Here is an 18701-nt window from a genome sequence, read left to right on the forward strand (position 1 = left end):
CGGCCGTAAAAAGTATCTCCGTACATTTAATCAAAGATGTTATATTTTCGATCATTGAATATCGTTCACGACATAATTGCTGTGTATTCATGTTATGTGGTAATTTTAGTTTCTTCTATTTGGCCTTTTCAACTTGGATGGTTCCAGTATTCCTACTTAAATATTGTTTAATCACCCTTAGGATATGTTACCTGCTTTTTAAATTTGTCTTTTGACGCATTATCTGTGATATGCAGGCTTCATAACCTCTGATCCCCTTTCAAAATTCCATTTTATTTAGTTCCGCCCATTGTTTTCTCGTTTGGGGCACACTCATTTTTTTACTTGGGGACCATATGCCGCTTTTCATGGAATGGCACTTACGTGTCACATTAAAGGTTCCATGATAACCGCAATATGAACACATCTGCGGATGTTTCAAAATTCCAAATTGTACCAGTTCATGTTGTTGAATTCTGCTTAAGCCGGTGGTGCTAGGGGCGTGGATGGTAACTTGCACTTTCCAGTACCGTCCATGAACAGGCTCAATCAAACCGAGCCTGCAACATTTTCAATTTTGCCGTGTTGGGCTTTCTTTAGGGATTCTGTTTATCTCTATATTAGGATAATGTCAAACGTCAGGAAAACACTTTATTAGAAATGTAAAAAATATAATGAAATAAAGTGTTTAAATTGATCCATGTATATTAAAATTATTATTATTTCGTTATCGAGTTTTTTTAAATAATTCGATTTTAAAATTATATGAAAAAAAAGGGAAAAAAATTTGAATTAAAAAAAGAAAAAAATATATTAAACAAAAAAGTTAAAAAAAAGGAAAACCCCCAAATTTATATAGTCATTCAGAGCGTGGGGTTTCAAAACCTATGAGTTAAATCATTTTTAAGTGAGTTGATTTCACGGCCTGTTAAACCTTTTTTCTAGTTTTTAAAATTTTTTTGGGGGACCTACAATCCGGTAACCCCTTACCCTTTGGTTTCCCTTTGTCCCCGTTAAGCCCAAAAATTATACCCCGGGAAAAAATAGGTTTTTTTTTAAAAAAACACATTACCTAAATTTCCTACATAAAGAGAAAAATGTCCTCTAAAAAATTTTTTTTTTCCGGAATAATCAATTATATGGCGATCCCCTTTGTCTTGTGAAAATGTTAAAGGGAAATTGGGACGCCTAAAAAAGGATTCCTGTTCATTAGATCTTTTATTTTACAAATGCCAGTATTCAAAAAAACCGCTTTTTTTAAATCGAAACATTGTTTTCTTAATCTAAAAAAGTACATGTTTTGCTGTCAATATGTTACAATAATGAAAAAAGATTCTTTTGTTAAGCGAAAAAAAGCTTAGAAATTTTGTATTGAGAAATTTTCCCCATCCGTTATAGCAATCAACATATCGCTGTCTCATATTTGTATTTAATCAAAGTTTAAAATATGTATTCATGATACCACAGGCCGCACCTTCAAATAGCCAACTTTTTTAAAAAAGTTATATTTATTGCGGGAAAAGACTCAAAAAAACCCCCCCCCCCCCCCCCCAAAAATTTCATACAAAAAAAGGCGAGCCTTTTCTCTCCTTTTTTGAACTCTTTCAAAAAACGTCAAAAAATATATAAGATTTTTGTAATATTTTTTTATTTTATATTTTTCTAAAAAAAATAAACGAAATGAGAAAGTTACTTTACAAATTCGCTAATCATAAAAACAGATAAATAATAGAAAGAATATGAGTGTTTTGATGTTCTTTCTCTTTTGTATCATAGGCAAAAATTACAGCACGTTCCATGTCATCACATTATGAAACCGAGAAAAAAGCAACCAATGTACGAGTATCTAAATATGACTTTTCTACCGTTAATCCTTTCCATGTTGTCACAATAAGTACACCCAGAAAAAAACAAGCCAATCGAAGAACATTTTTATCCCCGACAGACAGTACGGTACCCAGAGTGCGGTTACTTATATATGTGCACCCCTGTTAACGCAATGTGCAGGTATTGGTAAACAGTTTGCTTCTTTGAATCCATCAAACAAAGTTTGATGAATTGGTAAATTGTAAGTCTTTTTCTGGCAAAACGTCACATAAAAATATTTGTTGGAACGAATAAACATCTTAGTGTCTAGACTAGTCTAGGTTATCTTGTTGTTTTATCGTAAAACAGATAGTATAGATATGGACTACAATTTTATATTGTGCTGAAGACTTGCAATTGGTTTTCTAAATAATAAACAAGGGCCATCGGTGATGGCACGTGTCGACTCATGTTAGCCAATCGCATGTTGCAGCTACTGTGCGGCAGGAGACCCAAAAATCATTAACAGGGCAAAACACTTTTTTTTATTTAAGTGCAATCACTCAGCTGAAATTCATTCAAGCGAAAAACTTGTGTATTATGCACAAGTACTTGACCTACAAATCAATCATGTAAAGGTTCATTGAAATTGCATTAATAGTATAAGAGGAGTAGTCCTAACACACTTTTCATTCAAGGACCATAGCTGGTCAAGCGGAAAACCCGTGTAATATGCGCAAGTACTTGGCCTTGTAACACCGCACTTTGGAGTCAAACGCACTTTGGGGTCCGACCCCAAAGTGAGTTACACTTCGCACCGCACTTTGGGGCCCAACGCACTTTGGGATCAAAATCGAGAAATTGACCCCAAAGTGCGTTATTATGCTACATATCAACGCACTTTGGGTTCAAAAATTCTGAGGTGTCAACTGAGTTCTGCTTAAATACTGAGTTCTGACTTATTTCGATCTGCGACAGCAAATATTTGAGGTGGAGTTCAAGATTGCGGTTTGATGCCTTAGTGATAAAAGTTTCATAAATTTTACCACTTGAAATATCTAAAATTGTGTCCATATCACAAATTAATTAAGTACAAAATTATTTAATGTATCCTAAAATTAAAAGATGCTGCGAAAAAAATATCATGTTCTGGTCAATCATTACTTTTTGTGCCATATTAAGCCCCATTTTAAATATGATGAGGATGAAATAAAATGCAGTTAATATTTTTTTCCCAAAAAAAACAACAACTATAAAATACTCTATTGCAATGTTCTGGTGAAATATCCAGTTTCTAGATCAGACTATAAATAGTTAGTACATTAATTAGTAAATACATTATTAAGTTTATCAACAAACTTAAGTTTTTTGTAAGCTCCGTAACAACCGTTCGCCAGAGGCTTTTTAATGGGAATCTTACGTACTTCTTTCGAAAATGGCAAAACATGAATATTTAATGTTTAAATAATAGTATCAGAGAAAGTTAAGACACTTGTTACCTGATAAAGTAGCGAAAAATGTGAAAAAAATTGTCATAAAAAGTGCAAAATGTAAACAATGTAGTATTTGACTTCCATATAAAATACTAATACTAATACTGTACTCATTGCCAAAGGGCAACAGATGAAAAAGATGTTCAGATAATTGGCCAATAAGTTACTTTTTGGATAATATTGAAGTACACAAAATTTTAAAAAAAAACTTAAGAAATACAAATAAAAGCACAATTGGCCTTTCAAAACGTTATTTTTATAATATCGTGGGATCGGGACCCCACATCCGTCTGGACCCCCTAGTGAGAACTTTACATTATTGTATTTTCTGATCGCAATGCTGACATTCAATCTCTGGCACAGCGCTTCACGACAACCTAACAACAAGATTAGTAGTTTCTCAAAACAGCTTAAAATTAGCGATGTAAAAGAAAGAAATATTTTTATTTTGTTACAAGTATCCAACAATTACAACGTTGGCTTATAGAATTGTCAATAAATGTACAATCACTAATTACGCGGATGAATATCATTTTAATCAATGAAAATGCTATTTTTAGCGATGTCGGTTACCGAATACTTCAGATAAATCTGACTGTCGAGTAGTGGAATATATACATGTCAGACTGTTTTGGCGAGAAGATTTTTGCTAAATTATTTACATCAGTGTTAAACAACAGGTTTATCGTGAACAAAATACCTCGAAATTAATAAGGATTACAAACCCTAAAATTCTATATATTCAGTTTTTCTTCGTATAACTTCCCCGTGGAACAAGGGTAACGTGCTCGTCCAAGGTGCGAGTGGTCTGACGTTCAATCCCAGTCGAGACAACCATTTTTTTTAAGTGTCTTTTTAAGCCAAGATATTGCAAGGATAACGTGTGGCTGTCATAAAAAGATTGACATAAATGATTTTTGATGCAACTCTGGTCATGCAAAATTCCGTATGTATCAAACTCAAACTGTTTACAGTAAAAATATAAACGCAGTCACTGCATCTCAGTGCCCTGTAAGATGAATTTTAGTATATAAAATAAAACTTATACAGGAAAATGTATACAGATATACAGTACGATTTAGTTGCAAAGATCAGAAAAATACCACAGAGCTTGCAGCCTTTGATTATGAATGTGTGACTACTTAAATAGTTCATGATATATTTTATGTCCTGCCTGTACGGACAACTACTTAAAGGCCCGATCTACACCTAGTCAAGTTTCTTAATTGTCACATTTAGATAAGCTAAATTAATGGCCATTTCAACATATAATCATGCATTATTTTTACTGAAATGTCTTATTAAGATTTCCCAGAATTTATACCTTTGTCTATGCTAAGACTATTATATTTCTTAAAAAAAATGTATAAATAAAAATAAACGGGAAAATGATGCAAATTAGCTAAAACAATGGAGTTAATGAAAGGTGTACATTCTTTTAAAATAATGGAAAATCTGAGAAAAAAATATATTTTGAGCTTATTAATTGATACAAATTCTTTACTTGATGAAAATTCTTCACTCATTTAAAATCCCTGTTGATTCTACTATAATTCAGGACACATGTTTTGCCTCTATTCAATACCTTGTGTTTTGTTTACCATTGGCTTTGACTGCAATATACTATTTGAAACATCATGAGAATTCATTTATATTGATTGAATTTTTATGTCCCAAAAGTGCGGTTGCTTGTCTGGTGTTAAAAAAATGCATATGTACCTGTTTAACGCACTTTGGGTAAAAATTGGACCCCAAAGTGCGTAACGCACTCTGGGGTCGGACCCCAAAGTACGTAACGCACTTTGGGGTCGAACCCCAAAGTGCGTTTGACCCCAAAGTGCGGTGTTACATGGCCTCCCAAAAATTCCTGTAAAGTTTTTTTCTTTATTGAAAAATTGCATTAATGGGGTTTCAGAGGGTTGTCTGGACAAACTAAAAGAAATAACAAATGAAAGGGTCATAACAAAATTCATTAAACCATAAAAAGCCGATGATATGCACAACTAGACTAGGTACTAATCATTACTGTAGTTCGGATGAAATTGCACAAGTAGTTTTTGAGAAGTAGTCCGGACAAGCTTTTGTGTATCTGGCAACACATTAAAGGGCCATAACTCGGCCAAAAATCATTCAACCGGAAAAAAATGCAATATGCGCAAAAATAAATAGTTACAAAATTATCAAGTAGAGTTTTTTTTTTATATTCTTGTTCGTTTTTGCTTGTTCTTTTTTGTGTGTGCTTTTTACTTAAGCTAGCGATGGAGTTAAAATAGTTAACATTTTAAATTCATTTATTGTAATTGCTAAAAGAATAGAAAGCCGACAATAAGTTGCAGAATAAAAATATCAAGGTACTATTTACGTACTATTCTAACACGACCCGCATTTTCCCTATTGAATATAAAAGAACCGAAAGAGTGTGTTATTGTGCAATAAAATCACTGTTTGACGGTCTATACTTAGACATGTGACGTAATCATTTTACATGTGACGTAGCCTCTACAAAATCCGACGCACTGAACCAAATCAGGCGCAATTTTGCTTAATATCAGGTACGGCAGCATTGTGTTAGAATCGAAATAATATATCCAAATCGGTGATTTTATCGCTGGATAACATCACTGTTTGTTGTTCGAATGCGCATCATTATATCACTCGGGCTACGCCCTCGTGATATAATTTCTCGCATCCGAACTCCAAACAGTGATGTTGTTGAGCGATAAAATCACAGTTTGGGATATATTATTTCTTAAACAAAGCGACCTCTTTATCTAGTATATGTCGTTACAGACATAATAATTCAACCTTAATACAATTAGGCAACACTTTGTATAAATGTTATGGTATTGTCTAATTGTCATTTCTGTATAGTTTTATACAGCAGCGTGAAGTGTGACTCGTACTATGAGAAAACAACCAATTATAAAGCAAGTCGGCAGTCTTTTTTAAAAGCGGTCAGACAGCAATGGAAGTGATACTATCATTTTTTAAATTTTCAAAATGTGATATTCGTCAACTGATTAGCCTTGATGAAGAGTTTATATACGAAATTCACTGACGGCAATGTTAACTATTTAAGAGTTTTATGTCCAAGATAGGTATCTAAACGTTCTTAAAATGATCATAGATCCAACAAACAAGTTTGTTACATAACAAAATGATATAGAGATTAAAAGCCCACGTTGAAATTACTACTTGTTTATATTCAATGTTGTAAAGAAGATAGTAGATAGAATCTATTATATAATGAGAAGTGACATATGGATACAAAACGTACAATAATCGATACATTCAATTTGTATTTGAAAGGCCCTGGTATGACTTAAGTGTATAGGTTGTTTACCCGAAACACCTTTGTAAAATGGTCAGTGAAATGAGAAGCTACTACTTTGCGTTGTGTCTAAAAATGATAATGTTTATTAACGGTAAAACAACAGTACAACGGAAATGACGTCGTATTAAATAGAGAAAATAAGAATCCCTAAAGAAGGCCCAACACGTAAAAATTGAAAATGTTGCAGGCTCGGTTTGATTGAGCCTGTTCATGGACGATACTGTCAAGTGCAAACTACCGTCCACACCCTCTAGCACCGGCTTAAGCAGAATTCAACATTTAAACAAAAAATGGTAAAATTTTGAATTTAGAAGCATCCGCAGATGTGTTCATACGGCAGTTATCATGGAACCTTCAACGAGACACAGTACACATGTAGTGCCATTCCATGAAAAGCGGCATATGGACCCCAAGTAAAAAAAGCTTGTGCCCTAAACGAGAAAACAATGGGCGGAATCAGACAAAATGGAATTTTAAAAGGGGATCAGAGGTTATGAAGCCTGCATATCACAGATAAGACGTCAAAAGACAAAGTTAAAAAGCAGGCAACATATCCTAAAGGTGATTCAACATTATTCAATTAGGAATAATGGAACCACCCAACTAGAAAATGCCAAATAGTTAAAACTAAAAATACCACAGACACAACAATAATGTCGTGCTGAACGATCTTCCCGCCAACGTAACGTCTGCCTGCCGTTCCCGTTAACGTAACGTCGTATTTACGACAACCTTATTATCGCCGTTCCTGGACGGTGATATATACAACTGACAAGATTTGAACAGTTCTACCCGTACACCGTCTGCGTTTAGCCAATCAAACGAATACTTCAGTATCACATGATAACAAAATGGACGTCAAACACTTAAATGAGGGATGCTTAAATGGACTCGCCTAACCGCCATGTTTTGTCGGATTACTTATTCGTACAACTGAAAAATACCATTATCAATGTACGAGCTCAGTACCAGTCTTTAGTCTCTTGCAGGATAAACACAGCAAATTGCAATATTTTTTGCTACATGTCATTTCTGATTAGACAATGTAGTCTAAAAAAGAGTATACTTTGTTTTCTTTCCAAAACTTGCACTTAAAGAAAAAACTTTATAAATGCTTTCTTCCGGGCTAGTTTAATACTATGAGTGTCGTTTTGGCATCATTATCGCATATAGCAGGTCAGTTATAGTCTGTTTCAGAAAAAAAAATCGCAAAGAAGTCGACGGATTATATAACGTAAATTCCATTTATAGCATGTTCACAGACATCAAGTTAGTTAGTCAAGATGCTTATTTTTGCCGATTGATGCACGAACTTATTAAGTAGCTCATGTAGTCTAACTTATTGAGTCATGGCTGAACAGCGATTCCAAGCATTTTTGGAAATGCTAACACTTGGAATTACCATATTCGTGAGCGGGTGTGTAGATAAATTTATCTATACTGGCCGTATAGGCCATTGCGAACTATAATTTATTAGAGCACAGTTCAGCCACCGCATCGTTCCTGAGGGCTGTCAAACAGTTTACCAGTACTACTTATACTTAAAAGCCTTATTTTACTTTTTTACAGAAGTGCAAGAAGGAAATGAGTTCCATGGTAAAGATGTTAAAAACATGACATTACTATTGCGGCCTACGGGGGTAAATTTTGTTAACTCAACATTCCATAAATATATATAGCACTAAATAATTTAACAATATCATGGTGAAGACCGGATAAGCAGTGATAGTAGTCAACTTGTACAAATAAAATCTCATTAATCATTTCGAAAAAAATAGCCAGTTATTATTAATAGCATACTTAAACAGAAATTGCCATATCAGGAGACTTGAAAATGTGTAACCCTCAGAGTGATCTATTCTATTTATATCATATCTGTAGAGATTATCGCAGACATAAATACACTTAATTTATCATAATGGTCATACGAAAGACATTAAGAAAAGTCAGAGTTTACTGAATGTCTTGGTTCCGAAAGGTTACCTGTCTTGGTCTCGAAAGGTTACCCTGTCATGTTTGCAGACATTTTGATGAAAAGCATTTTTGGTGCTAGTGTAACGACGTTGGTAGAACGTCATGATACTGATAATGAGCATAATAATATGCAAAAACGAAAGTTGGTGAATTAATATTAGGGAATGTTTCCAATATAAATGGATGCAAACCACTCTTGGTGGTGGGTTCATCTGGGGTTAGCTACAAACCAACAGGGTTTGTGTACCTTGAAATGTATGTATGTATGTATGTATGTATGTTATGTAGGCATGTATGTATGAAGTTTTTATTAAATTTAGACAAATAATCACAGCCAAGTTATGGTTTTTAGATCAAAATAATGTTCTTAAAAGGTTTTTAAACACACATTCGTCAAATATTACGATACTCATAAAACTAACAAAAAAAGTCAGTCAATAATTTGCAATGTAAAATAAAAGGACATTTGCAACAATAGCCGTTTTTAAAAACAGATAATAATGAAGCCCATTGTTTTCATCATTGAATGAATGAGGATCATTTCGGTATGGATGTCTCAATCAAGGATAGATTAGTATGAACTAATATGTTTAATTTTGATACATGTTTTCAGTAATTTTATTATTTAATTATAGCCGAAAAATGTGCCAATTCAAGTCGATACCCCTGCATTTATTATCGCATTATCTCTTATGAGTAATGTGATGATTATTTTATGATCTTTATATTATAGCTTTTCAGCATCTGATATCGAAAACATCTTCTTTGTAACATATAGTTTTCTTTCAAGTTTTTGTCTTTTGCATGTAATTCTCATGATGTTGCAACACTATTCTTTTTAAATTAGAAATTAAATTTTTGACACTACAAGTATCAAGTAGTAATAAAGCATGGGCGCACAGGTGAACACACTGAACAATGCTGATATATTGTGTTTAGTAGGAAACAGTACCGTTTTTTCTTCATAGGTCTTCTTTACAGAAGTAAAGATGACAATTTTTGGAAACAACAATTGTTCGAGGATAATTTTTGTTTGTCTGCAACTGTCTCCTTTCACGTCTGTAGAAAACTTATGAAGAAAATACGATACTGTATCTGACTTATCGACGAATTTAGTGTAAAAAGATTAAATATTAAACCCACAATTAATGATAAATTACATTGTAGTTATTGAAAATACTGTCATTCTTGTTAGAAATATGAAAATATAGAACTAATTTACAACGCCTATCACTTTTTTGGTTGTTATTGCTTTCCACGGAATTTTTAGGTCAGTAACGCCGTTACTTAAGTCAGTGTTCCTACTGTGACTTTCACTCATTCATAACATATTAAAATGGTTGCCTTTCTAAAGAGTCATATTTACTCAAATATATTACGTCGATTAACATTGAAATAAGCACTAAACATGTATAGAGGGATTTCACGAAAGGGAGATTTCTACCCTTACACCGTGTTGTCCGCCATTTTGGAGGCACTCGTAAAATTGTAAACAAGGTGTGAGATAAAGTTAGATAAAAATGGACATTATGTGATTAGATTTAAAGTATAAATCATAAAAATAATGGCAAACTGTAAAGGAAAAAACTGTAAATCAGCAGAATATCGAGATGGGCTTTCAGCTGACGAAAAACAACGATATGAAGCCAAATTATCAATTGTTGGTGGACTTGATCTGTACGAGGGGAAGTTGGCTTGGTCAGATAATGTGAACATATTACCGGCAGTTACTTATCCTGATATTGTGAATTACTTACTTTTCACTCCAAGTGCTTATAGTGCCGATGACCTCAAAGCTTATAAGTCTCTTGATGCCTATAATCAATTTGTATCTGGATGGGTCAGGGAAAAGTCAGGGATAGTTCATGGGCAGTATGTGGTTGTTACAGCAAAAGTATGTATTTAATTTAGACATAGCATACTTATATTTTTTTATACATATGAAATTCAATAAAAAGTAAAATAAGCAGAGCTGTGCATAGCCAATTATATATTCTTGTATTCATAATCTGTAGCTGGTAATGGCATATATATATATATGACATTTTATAAATGAAAAGCATACTGAAATGATGTTGTGGACATCTTAGTTTTGTCGCATAATCCTGTCATGCACCGTGACATTACGTGTTTTACACATGAGGCTTATTAACATATAAATGACGCATTTTATCGTGCATATTCAAATGTAGCATGTATAATTTGAGATAAATATTTAAATAAAAACAAGAACAAGAAGAATGATTAAATTTCTAAACAAAGAAAAAGGGGAATTTCTTCTTCCATTTTATTCTACCTCATGTCTTTAAGGAAAAGGAAGTTTACATTTTTATTTCTTTGAATTTCAGGTTCTTCACTCCCAAAGAATGAGGGAAAAGCCATTGAGACCCTGGGTCATTGTTGAGAAAGATGGGAAGATAGTTGCTGCACACTGTAACTGTATGGCTGGTCTTGGAGAGGCTTGCACCCATGTTGCTGCTCTCCTTTTTTCCATAGAGGCCACTGTTAAAATAAGAGACTCTAAAACAGTAACTCAGGAAAAGGCATACTGGCTGTTACCATCTGACTGTAAAACAATTTCTTACAAGGAAGTTAATGAGATCAACTTTGTATCTGCAAGAACTGCCAAAAAAAAGCTAGATAAACAGTTAGACTCAGTGTCATCACCAGCTATTAGTGAGACACCCTCAGTTAGAAAAACCAAAAGTGTCCCAGAAGCTTCATTTTCTGATTTTATGGCATTTGCCGAGAAATTAAGCAAACTTGATTCAAAACCTGCAATACTGTCGCTTATTGAACCTTACTCCGACAAATATGTGCCAAAATTTGATGTTACTGACTTTCCTAGTGTACTAACAGATTTGAAAAATGACAAACTTATTGGTGCTAGTTTGAAGGAAATTTTGGAAGCATGCTCTTCAATTCAAGTACATTGTAGCAAGCAACAAGCAGAAAACGTAGAACTCCATACACAAAGCCAGTCAAAATCAAAAATGTGGTTCAAGTTTAGAGCAGGTAGAATCACTGCATCTAAAGCAAAAGCTATATGTACAATGGACAAAGAAAACCCATCGCAAAGCTTAATTAAATCAATATGCTACCCTGAAACAAACATTTTCCAGTCTGCCGCCACAAAATGGGGTCTTGATCAGGAGAAAAGAGCAAGGGACGTGTTTGTAGCTGAAATTGGTCCCATGCATGACAACAGTCGAATTGAGGACAGCGGATTCATTATAAGTACAGCTTATCCTGCTGTGGGAGCATCGCCTGATGGGATATTTGTATGCGACTGCTGTGGGTCAGCAGTTGTAGAGATAAAGTGCCCCTATAATATTCGAAAGGAGGAAATTAATGCTGACAACTGTAAATACTTGACTGAAACTGAGGGAAATCAACTTAAACTTAAAAAAGACCACCAGTATTTCTACCAAATTCAGACTCAGCTTGGTGTTACTAACATGGAAATGGCTTATTTTGTAGTATGGACAGAAAAGAGTTGTCATATTGAGACAATAATGTTTGAAGAAAGCATCTGGAATGAAATTATTAGTGAATCAAATAAAACCTTCAGAGTTGCTATTCTTCCCGAACTTGTAGGGAAATATTTTACTACAGTGCCCGCATCAGTTCTTAAAGTTAAGCCGGCTGTAGAAAACATTGATAAACAGTCAGTACCAAGTACATGTAATAGTGATATCCATGACTCATCTGAAAAACTTTATTGTTTATGTAGTCAAGTGGAGCATGGAGATATGATCGCATGTGACAATTCAGAGTGTACGATAGAATGGTTTCATTACAGGTGTGTAAATATTGAGAAGCCGCCAAAAGGGAAATGGTATTGCCCTAATTGCCGGAAATTGCCTGAATTTAAAAGGAGGAGAATTGCCAAGTAAATATAGAAAATTGAAAGGACAAGTGAACAAATAACTTGAATAATAATGAGTTCATGGGACATATAACAGTTCTAATATAGCAATCAGCTGTTCTAAACAAGTCTTAGAAAAAGTATCGATAATTGTAATGTTAATTGATTTAGAATTTTTAGGACATGTTAATATTGAAAGACAATTGTTATGCCAATTTTTTACATTGCAATTTAATCATATTGATTCTATCATTCATGTATGCATCTTTTAACTACATGTTAAATGAATAAATCTTAATAATTACACTTCTGCTTTGTCAATCAGTTAACTTAATGCATAATCAAGACCATAACCTTTTCATTGAGTAAACTTTTCCATTTTCAACCTTTCCTGTTCATTGGATGAGGCCCTTAATTGATTTCATTATCATATTTGAAATATGTACAAGATGAAACTACGTGCTGTACCTTAAAACATGGCCAAATGGGCATTGTACCTTAAGTGTTGATGAGGCAACAGATTGTTATTGATTATAACTTAAGTACCATGTACATAAGAACAAATAAGTGAATTTAATGATATTTTATTAACATAATGATGAAGAAACATTATATAAAAAGAGTCTTTTAGCCTAATCTTTATATCAGTATATGGAGCATTCAATACTGAAATGTATATTTAATATTCAGAAACAATGTTAACAACCCAACAAACAAATGTTACTGTCCGATTACATTTCGCCTAGCTACTTTTATTATTTTTACATTTGATCAGAGATATAATCAAATCACTCGAAACCAACAACAGAATCATTCAGATTAACTAAAGAACAGCACACATGAGCTGTTTTATCAATCATTGTTATGTTATTTTCTGGTGCAGATTTAAGGAAACTTATAGGAATAGTCCCATTCAATATAGTATATTTCTGGCGAACTGTCCCGATAACACGTTCAACATGAATGCGCACATTTGCTAACTTCCTGGTTGTTTCTATATCTGCTGGAGAAAGTTGATCTTTTCCCTTTGTAAAGGCTGGTATGTTGACTTGGGCACACATTGCGCCAACACTGTCACGAATATCAAAGCCCCTGTCGGCTAAGATTAAATCCCCTGGTAAAAGTTTATTCAGGAACCCACTATGTTCAGTTATGTATTTGTCGCTTACTCTACCGCCCCATGCTTTTGAGATAAAAGAGATGGTCCCTTGGGGTGTAATGCCGATCAAAAATTTAACTGTATTGTGGTGTTTATAAGACGACCATGTTTCAGCACGTGCTTTTAAGTTTGAAGGCCTCTCGATAAACACTTCAAAGCAATCAATTATGACTGCACATTTTTTTCCAAAATGTTTCCTAAATTGCATAGGCATTGTCTTCTGCAGAGATTCTCGGTCAGGCCAATGAACAAATGGTTTCATCCTCTGATACATAACATCAGTCACATTAGAAAAAATCCTTGACACAGAAGACTTGGAGATCTTAAATTCATGTGACAAAAACAGTACTGATAAATTTAACCTAAGTCTCATAAGTGTAAGCACAAGGCACTTAAACTTGTCCAAAGCATCTGAACTCTGCATGAATGGCTCAAGATACTGAAATAAAGTCATTAGTAAAGTAAATTTACATAGTCCAGTAAAGTTCTTTACTTTTTCATCATTATTGGCAAAGTCTTTTTCAGAATACCTGTTGTCATTCATTTCTTTTTCTTCCTTTAAGGTTTTTATTTCTAGACGAAGAGCATTTATTTCACAATCCATACCCTTGAGGTGCGTGCCGTCAACTTCAGTCTGAGATGACACATTTGTTGTTTTCTCAACTGAAGTGCTTGATGAAGTATTATCAGATTCATGGTTGGTCTCAACAAATAGTTCAAGTTTTCTCCGTTTCCTGTCCTGAACCCTGTTATATCTACTGACACTCGGTGTTGTACCTAATGAATTTTCTTGGACATTTCCTTCCATGCGGAGTCGTTGAGTGGGACACCAATCTGGATTACTTCTGTCATACAGTTCTGCCCTTTTCCCTGAAGAAAAGATAAATAATTATGAAATATTGTATTAGTATATACATGTACATAATCATTTGGAAACGACTTACTAATATCTGACATCTATCTTAGCTTGACATTTAAAAACTGAGAGAAAATTTACAGCTCTGTAACTTTAAGTACAGGACAATAGAGTTAATATAAGGTGTACTACTACCTTCGAATTTTGAGGTGAAAAAATGTTATCAAGGATTAATTCGTAAACATTATATCTAACATACCACTGATAAAATGCGCTGAACATATTCGTATATTGTCAATATTTTTATCCTTGAAGTTCTGGTTTATATTGGCTAGCCATTCTCTTCGCCGATCATCACTCAGTTTTTCACATTCAATTCCTTGATTTTTTATCACAGCAGGTAATCTATAATACTGCAAGTCCTTTTCACGATCTTTCCTATTTGAACAACCAATAATTGCACACTTCAATACCATTCTGTTATCATTTATCTGTCCGATTACAATAAAAATTTGACAGCCTTTGTAAATGTTCAAGGTAGCGTATCAGCTGATCTTATCATCCGGGCTAGCCTCCAAAATGGCGGACTTCCGGATATTACGTAATGGGAAATCCCTCTATTGCTTCAATGTTATATGGATAACGGAAAATGTACCTCAACTTTGGTAAGTTTCCTTATTCACATTTTTAACGCAACAGCAGTAGTGTTTTTGTGGAGGACATGTTGTTTTTGTTCTGATAGAATGTCAGACATTATGAAAGAAATGATAGACTTTCAGAATCGATCAACGAACAACTTTTAGTTCGTCGGAAAAAACATTCAATACTGAAACCAACAGTTACTTTCTTCATGAAAATAACCATCCAATTTCTTTTTAAATTTTATTTTTTTTTTTTGGATAAACTTATTTACCCCTAAGTTACGATATCAAGTTTGCTACAACTAACCGTCTGTTTCTATGGTGTCCTGTTTGAGGCCGATAATATACTGCCTGTTAATATTGACTAATTCTCCTGTTTAGCTCTACTATTTGAAGAAAAGGGAGATCTATTGTATTCCACCAGGTGTCACCTTTTAGTTGCATATTTGCGTGCAAGTTGGTAACCCAAAAACTACCGAGGGACATTGGTTGAACTTAACACATTTATTTGAGAGCCTCATAGGAGGTCACTATCCAAGGTCTATTTCTCTTATAGGGATTTTGACAGAACTATACTTAAAAAATCTACATTATCCATGCACTTGTGTTATTATCGAGCACTGAGAATGGTCAACGCTGCTCTTGTTAATAGATACGTTGTGGGATTTCGAATAACTTTTATCATAGTCGCTTGTACTTTAAATAAGCTACAGTTCTCGTAAAATCCAAGGTTAATCATCGCGAACATTTTTTCATTTTGATTCTCATTAAGTTAAGCATGCGACAAATTTAATGTTGAATATAACGCCAAAAAGTTTATTTGAGAATTTAAAGTCTCGCTAGGGGATACATGGCTTTTTAAAAAAAAATGCATGTCAATAGGTGTCTTTTAGCTGGCCCAGACTGGACACCATATATTACACCTGAACTAAATCCATGTGTAAGGCAACAGTTATCTAAAAGTGTCTTCTGACAGACGTAAGAAGTCATTTTTTGAATAGCTTTGATGGGGTATAGTCGTCCAAATCAAAGATTTGCTGAACTTGCATGTCATATTTTTTAACCAGGTTTTCCAGTTGTTGCTGTTATTTCTTTTTCTTAGTCAAATATGTTTGTGATGAAACACGAAACACGAACGTACATTATAGTAAAGTACATTATGCTTCAATAAGTACAGCCGCTTATTATTGCTGTATAACAATGATCAGTTTTACACATCTGCTATAGTTTTGGATTTTCGCGTGTTTCTGTATGACTTAGTAGGGGGCTGCGATCCATAAACGTTGCTTTCCTTTGATAATATAAATAATCATGATTTTTTTTGCAATTTTCCTTTTTTTACTGGACAGACTTTCTTATAATATTGTCAAATGAACTATGATTTGAAATTTAGATCACTTATTTAATTAAATATGTAAATAAGATTTATAATAATCAAGTCGCATTTTCTATAGTGTTTACGGTAATTTCCCCGAAAGGCAAAATCTGTTGTGGTGTTTAAGTGTTCATGTTTTTCTATTGTCCCTTGTTTTGCAAGTTCAATGATGGGTGATTGATTTTGTATTATTTTGAGCTGATTTTTAATGTCCATTATTATTTTAATAGGTCATACAGGAATGAAATCTGTACATAATTTGGGGACATTTCTGTTGAAAATGTGACAGAGTTAAATCGTATACATATACATGCACAGTTTGTTACCTGGAGTGCAGGTATTAGTTACCCGCACTCCAGAGCATGCCCATTGATTGGTTCATTTTGTCCGGGGTTTACATTTTGTGACGACAGAGAAACGGGTTGCGATGGCAATATCATATTCAGATGCTCGTTCATTGGTTATTACTTTTTGTGGGGTTTCATATTGTGGTATCAGGGAACGTGTTTTTATGTTTGACTATGATACAAAAGTGAAAGAACATCAAAACACTCGGCAATCTGATTTATACTCGGGGGCTACGCCCCCTCGTACAATCTTATAGCCTCGTGTTTCGATGCTCTTTCTATTACTTACACTTAAATATCTGTGATTTGTAACAAAATGACATTATTCCCTGAAAATAAAGTTTTCGACAATTTTACATAAACCATACCAACTGATAAAAGACAGATTGACACGTCAAACGTTGTTAGTTCAAGACTGCATTTTATAGCAGACAACATAAGTTATGTTGTAAGGCTAATTTAAGAACATTTATTTATCTCATTTTGACATCCCAAACATACATGAGTGTAACTGTAAACTAATTATGTGTTCTACTTCTATGTTAGTCTTTCCTCCCATCACCCGTAAACACTTTCTGATGTTTTCAGAGTCAACAACGATATAGAAATCGTGTGTAAAAATAATATTTCCTTTCGAACTCAAGAAATTAAATTATTCAATTTAAGCATCATTTGAATTTGATAAAATACCTGTCAAATAAAACACGAGTGTATGCTTACAATTTTAAGAATATTATCTGAAGTATAATGCACTCTTTTAGTCTAGAGTTTTTCAAAATAAGTATTGCGAATTTTAAATGATACGGCAAGTGTTTTTGCAAGGGAAATTTTGAAAGTGGTCACAGCCTTTCACTGGTTATTCAAATAGAATAACAAAAAAGGCTTTTGTATAGAAAATATCTCCTACAATAGTCGTGGCTGAACTTTTAAATTGATAAGTTATTAAAAGTTGCAAATGAATCTGAGATATCATTTGCGTGAATACATGTATATTAAAATCAAGAAGCTAATTTAATAGAATGCAGTGATAGAACTTCAGATAAATTATTTTATACAAATGATAATGTAGTAATAACAACTTTAATTATTTTTCATTACTGCCTTCAAAATAGTTTTAAGATAATTATATTATTAATGTAGTTCACTCTATGTGATTGGTGAATGTTAAAATATAAATTGCAGATCAAATATAACTAAATAAATTAGGGTAGACGCGGGAATAAAAGCACCAGCATTAGACCTTTTATGATTTATTTACAACAAAGTATTATTTGATAGACATTTATTGAGTTATAATGATATAACACCTCGCATAGAGATTCTGAGCAAAATGTATGTTCACACCTGATAATTATAAAAGCTAGAAACTTAAAAATATCGGAAATAAGTTTCGACTTTAAAAAAATATCTTCTCTTCATAGCCTACTTTAAGCTCCTACTAACCCACATTTTTCAGACAAAGAAACAACTTTTATGAATGTATGCATTAAATATAACCATAAATACAGTATTTTATTGCGATACTGAGACTTTTATCTGCTATTGTTTTATAGACATGAGACGCCAGCATTCATTATATTCAAGCACTGAATGAACTGAAATGAGTAGAGTGTTTCTTTTTTTGGCATGAATACTCTATATGTATTAAATTGAAATTGCTGCCCATAAGAAAAAATTATAACTAAAAGCATATCATAATATTCTTCAATTTTGGCAATCCTACTAAGTGCGAATTCATTTTCCTCTCATTGAATCAAACAAAGGCCATTGTTTTTGCCATGTATAATGAATATATTTCATAGATAAAAAAGGTTAACGGTCTTTGTACTGATAAATTCCTAGACATTTTTATAAGAATAATAACAATAT

At 33.4% G+C, this 18701-nt stretch overlaps 2 protein-coding genes across 2 annotated transcripts; one reads left to right on the top strand and one right to left on the bottom strand.

The window, feature by feature from the left end:
- The first annotated feature begins 10005 nt into the window (after positions 1-10005).
- On the top strand, positions 10006-12760 carry LOC132721333 (uncharacterized). Its single transcript, XM_060705620.1, has 2 exons — positions 10006-10480; positions 10935-12760. The coding sequence occupies exons 1-2, from the start codon at positions 10151-10153 to the stop codon at positions 12480-12482; spliced, it is 1878 nt and encodes a 625-aa protein (XP_060561603.1). The 5' UTR covers positions 10006-10150; the 3' UTR covers positions 12483-12760.
- Positions 12761-13022: 262 nt separating this feature from the next.
- On the bottom strand, positions 13023-15086 carry LOC132721334 (uncharacterized; the record flags this gene model as incomplete). Its single annotated transcript, XM_060705621.1, is given in 2 exon segments — positions 13023-14483; positions 14729-15086. Coding segments are annotated over 2 exon segments (1458 nt in total). The 3' UTR covers positions 13023-13242.
- Between the last annotated feature and the right edge of the window lie 3615 nt (positions 15087-18701).

Source organism: Ruditapes philippinarum, unplaced genomic scaffold (genome assembly GCF_026571515.1).
Source record: "Ruditapes philippinarum isolate M1 unplaced genomic scaffold, ASM2657151v2 ctg4991_1_1_1_1, whole genome shotgun sequence".
Taxonomy (NCBI): Eukaryota; Metazoa; Mollusca; class Bivalvia; order Venerida; family Veneridae; genus Ruditapes; species Ruditapes philippinarum.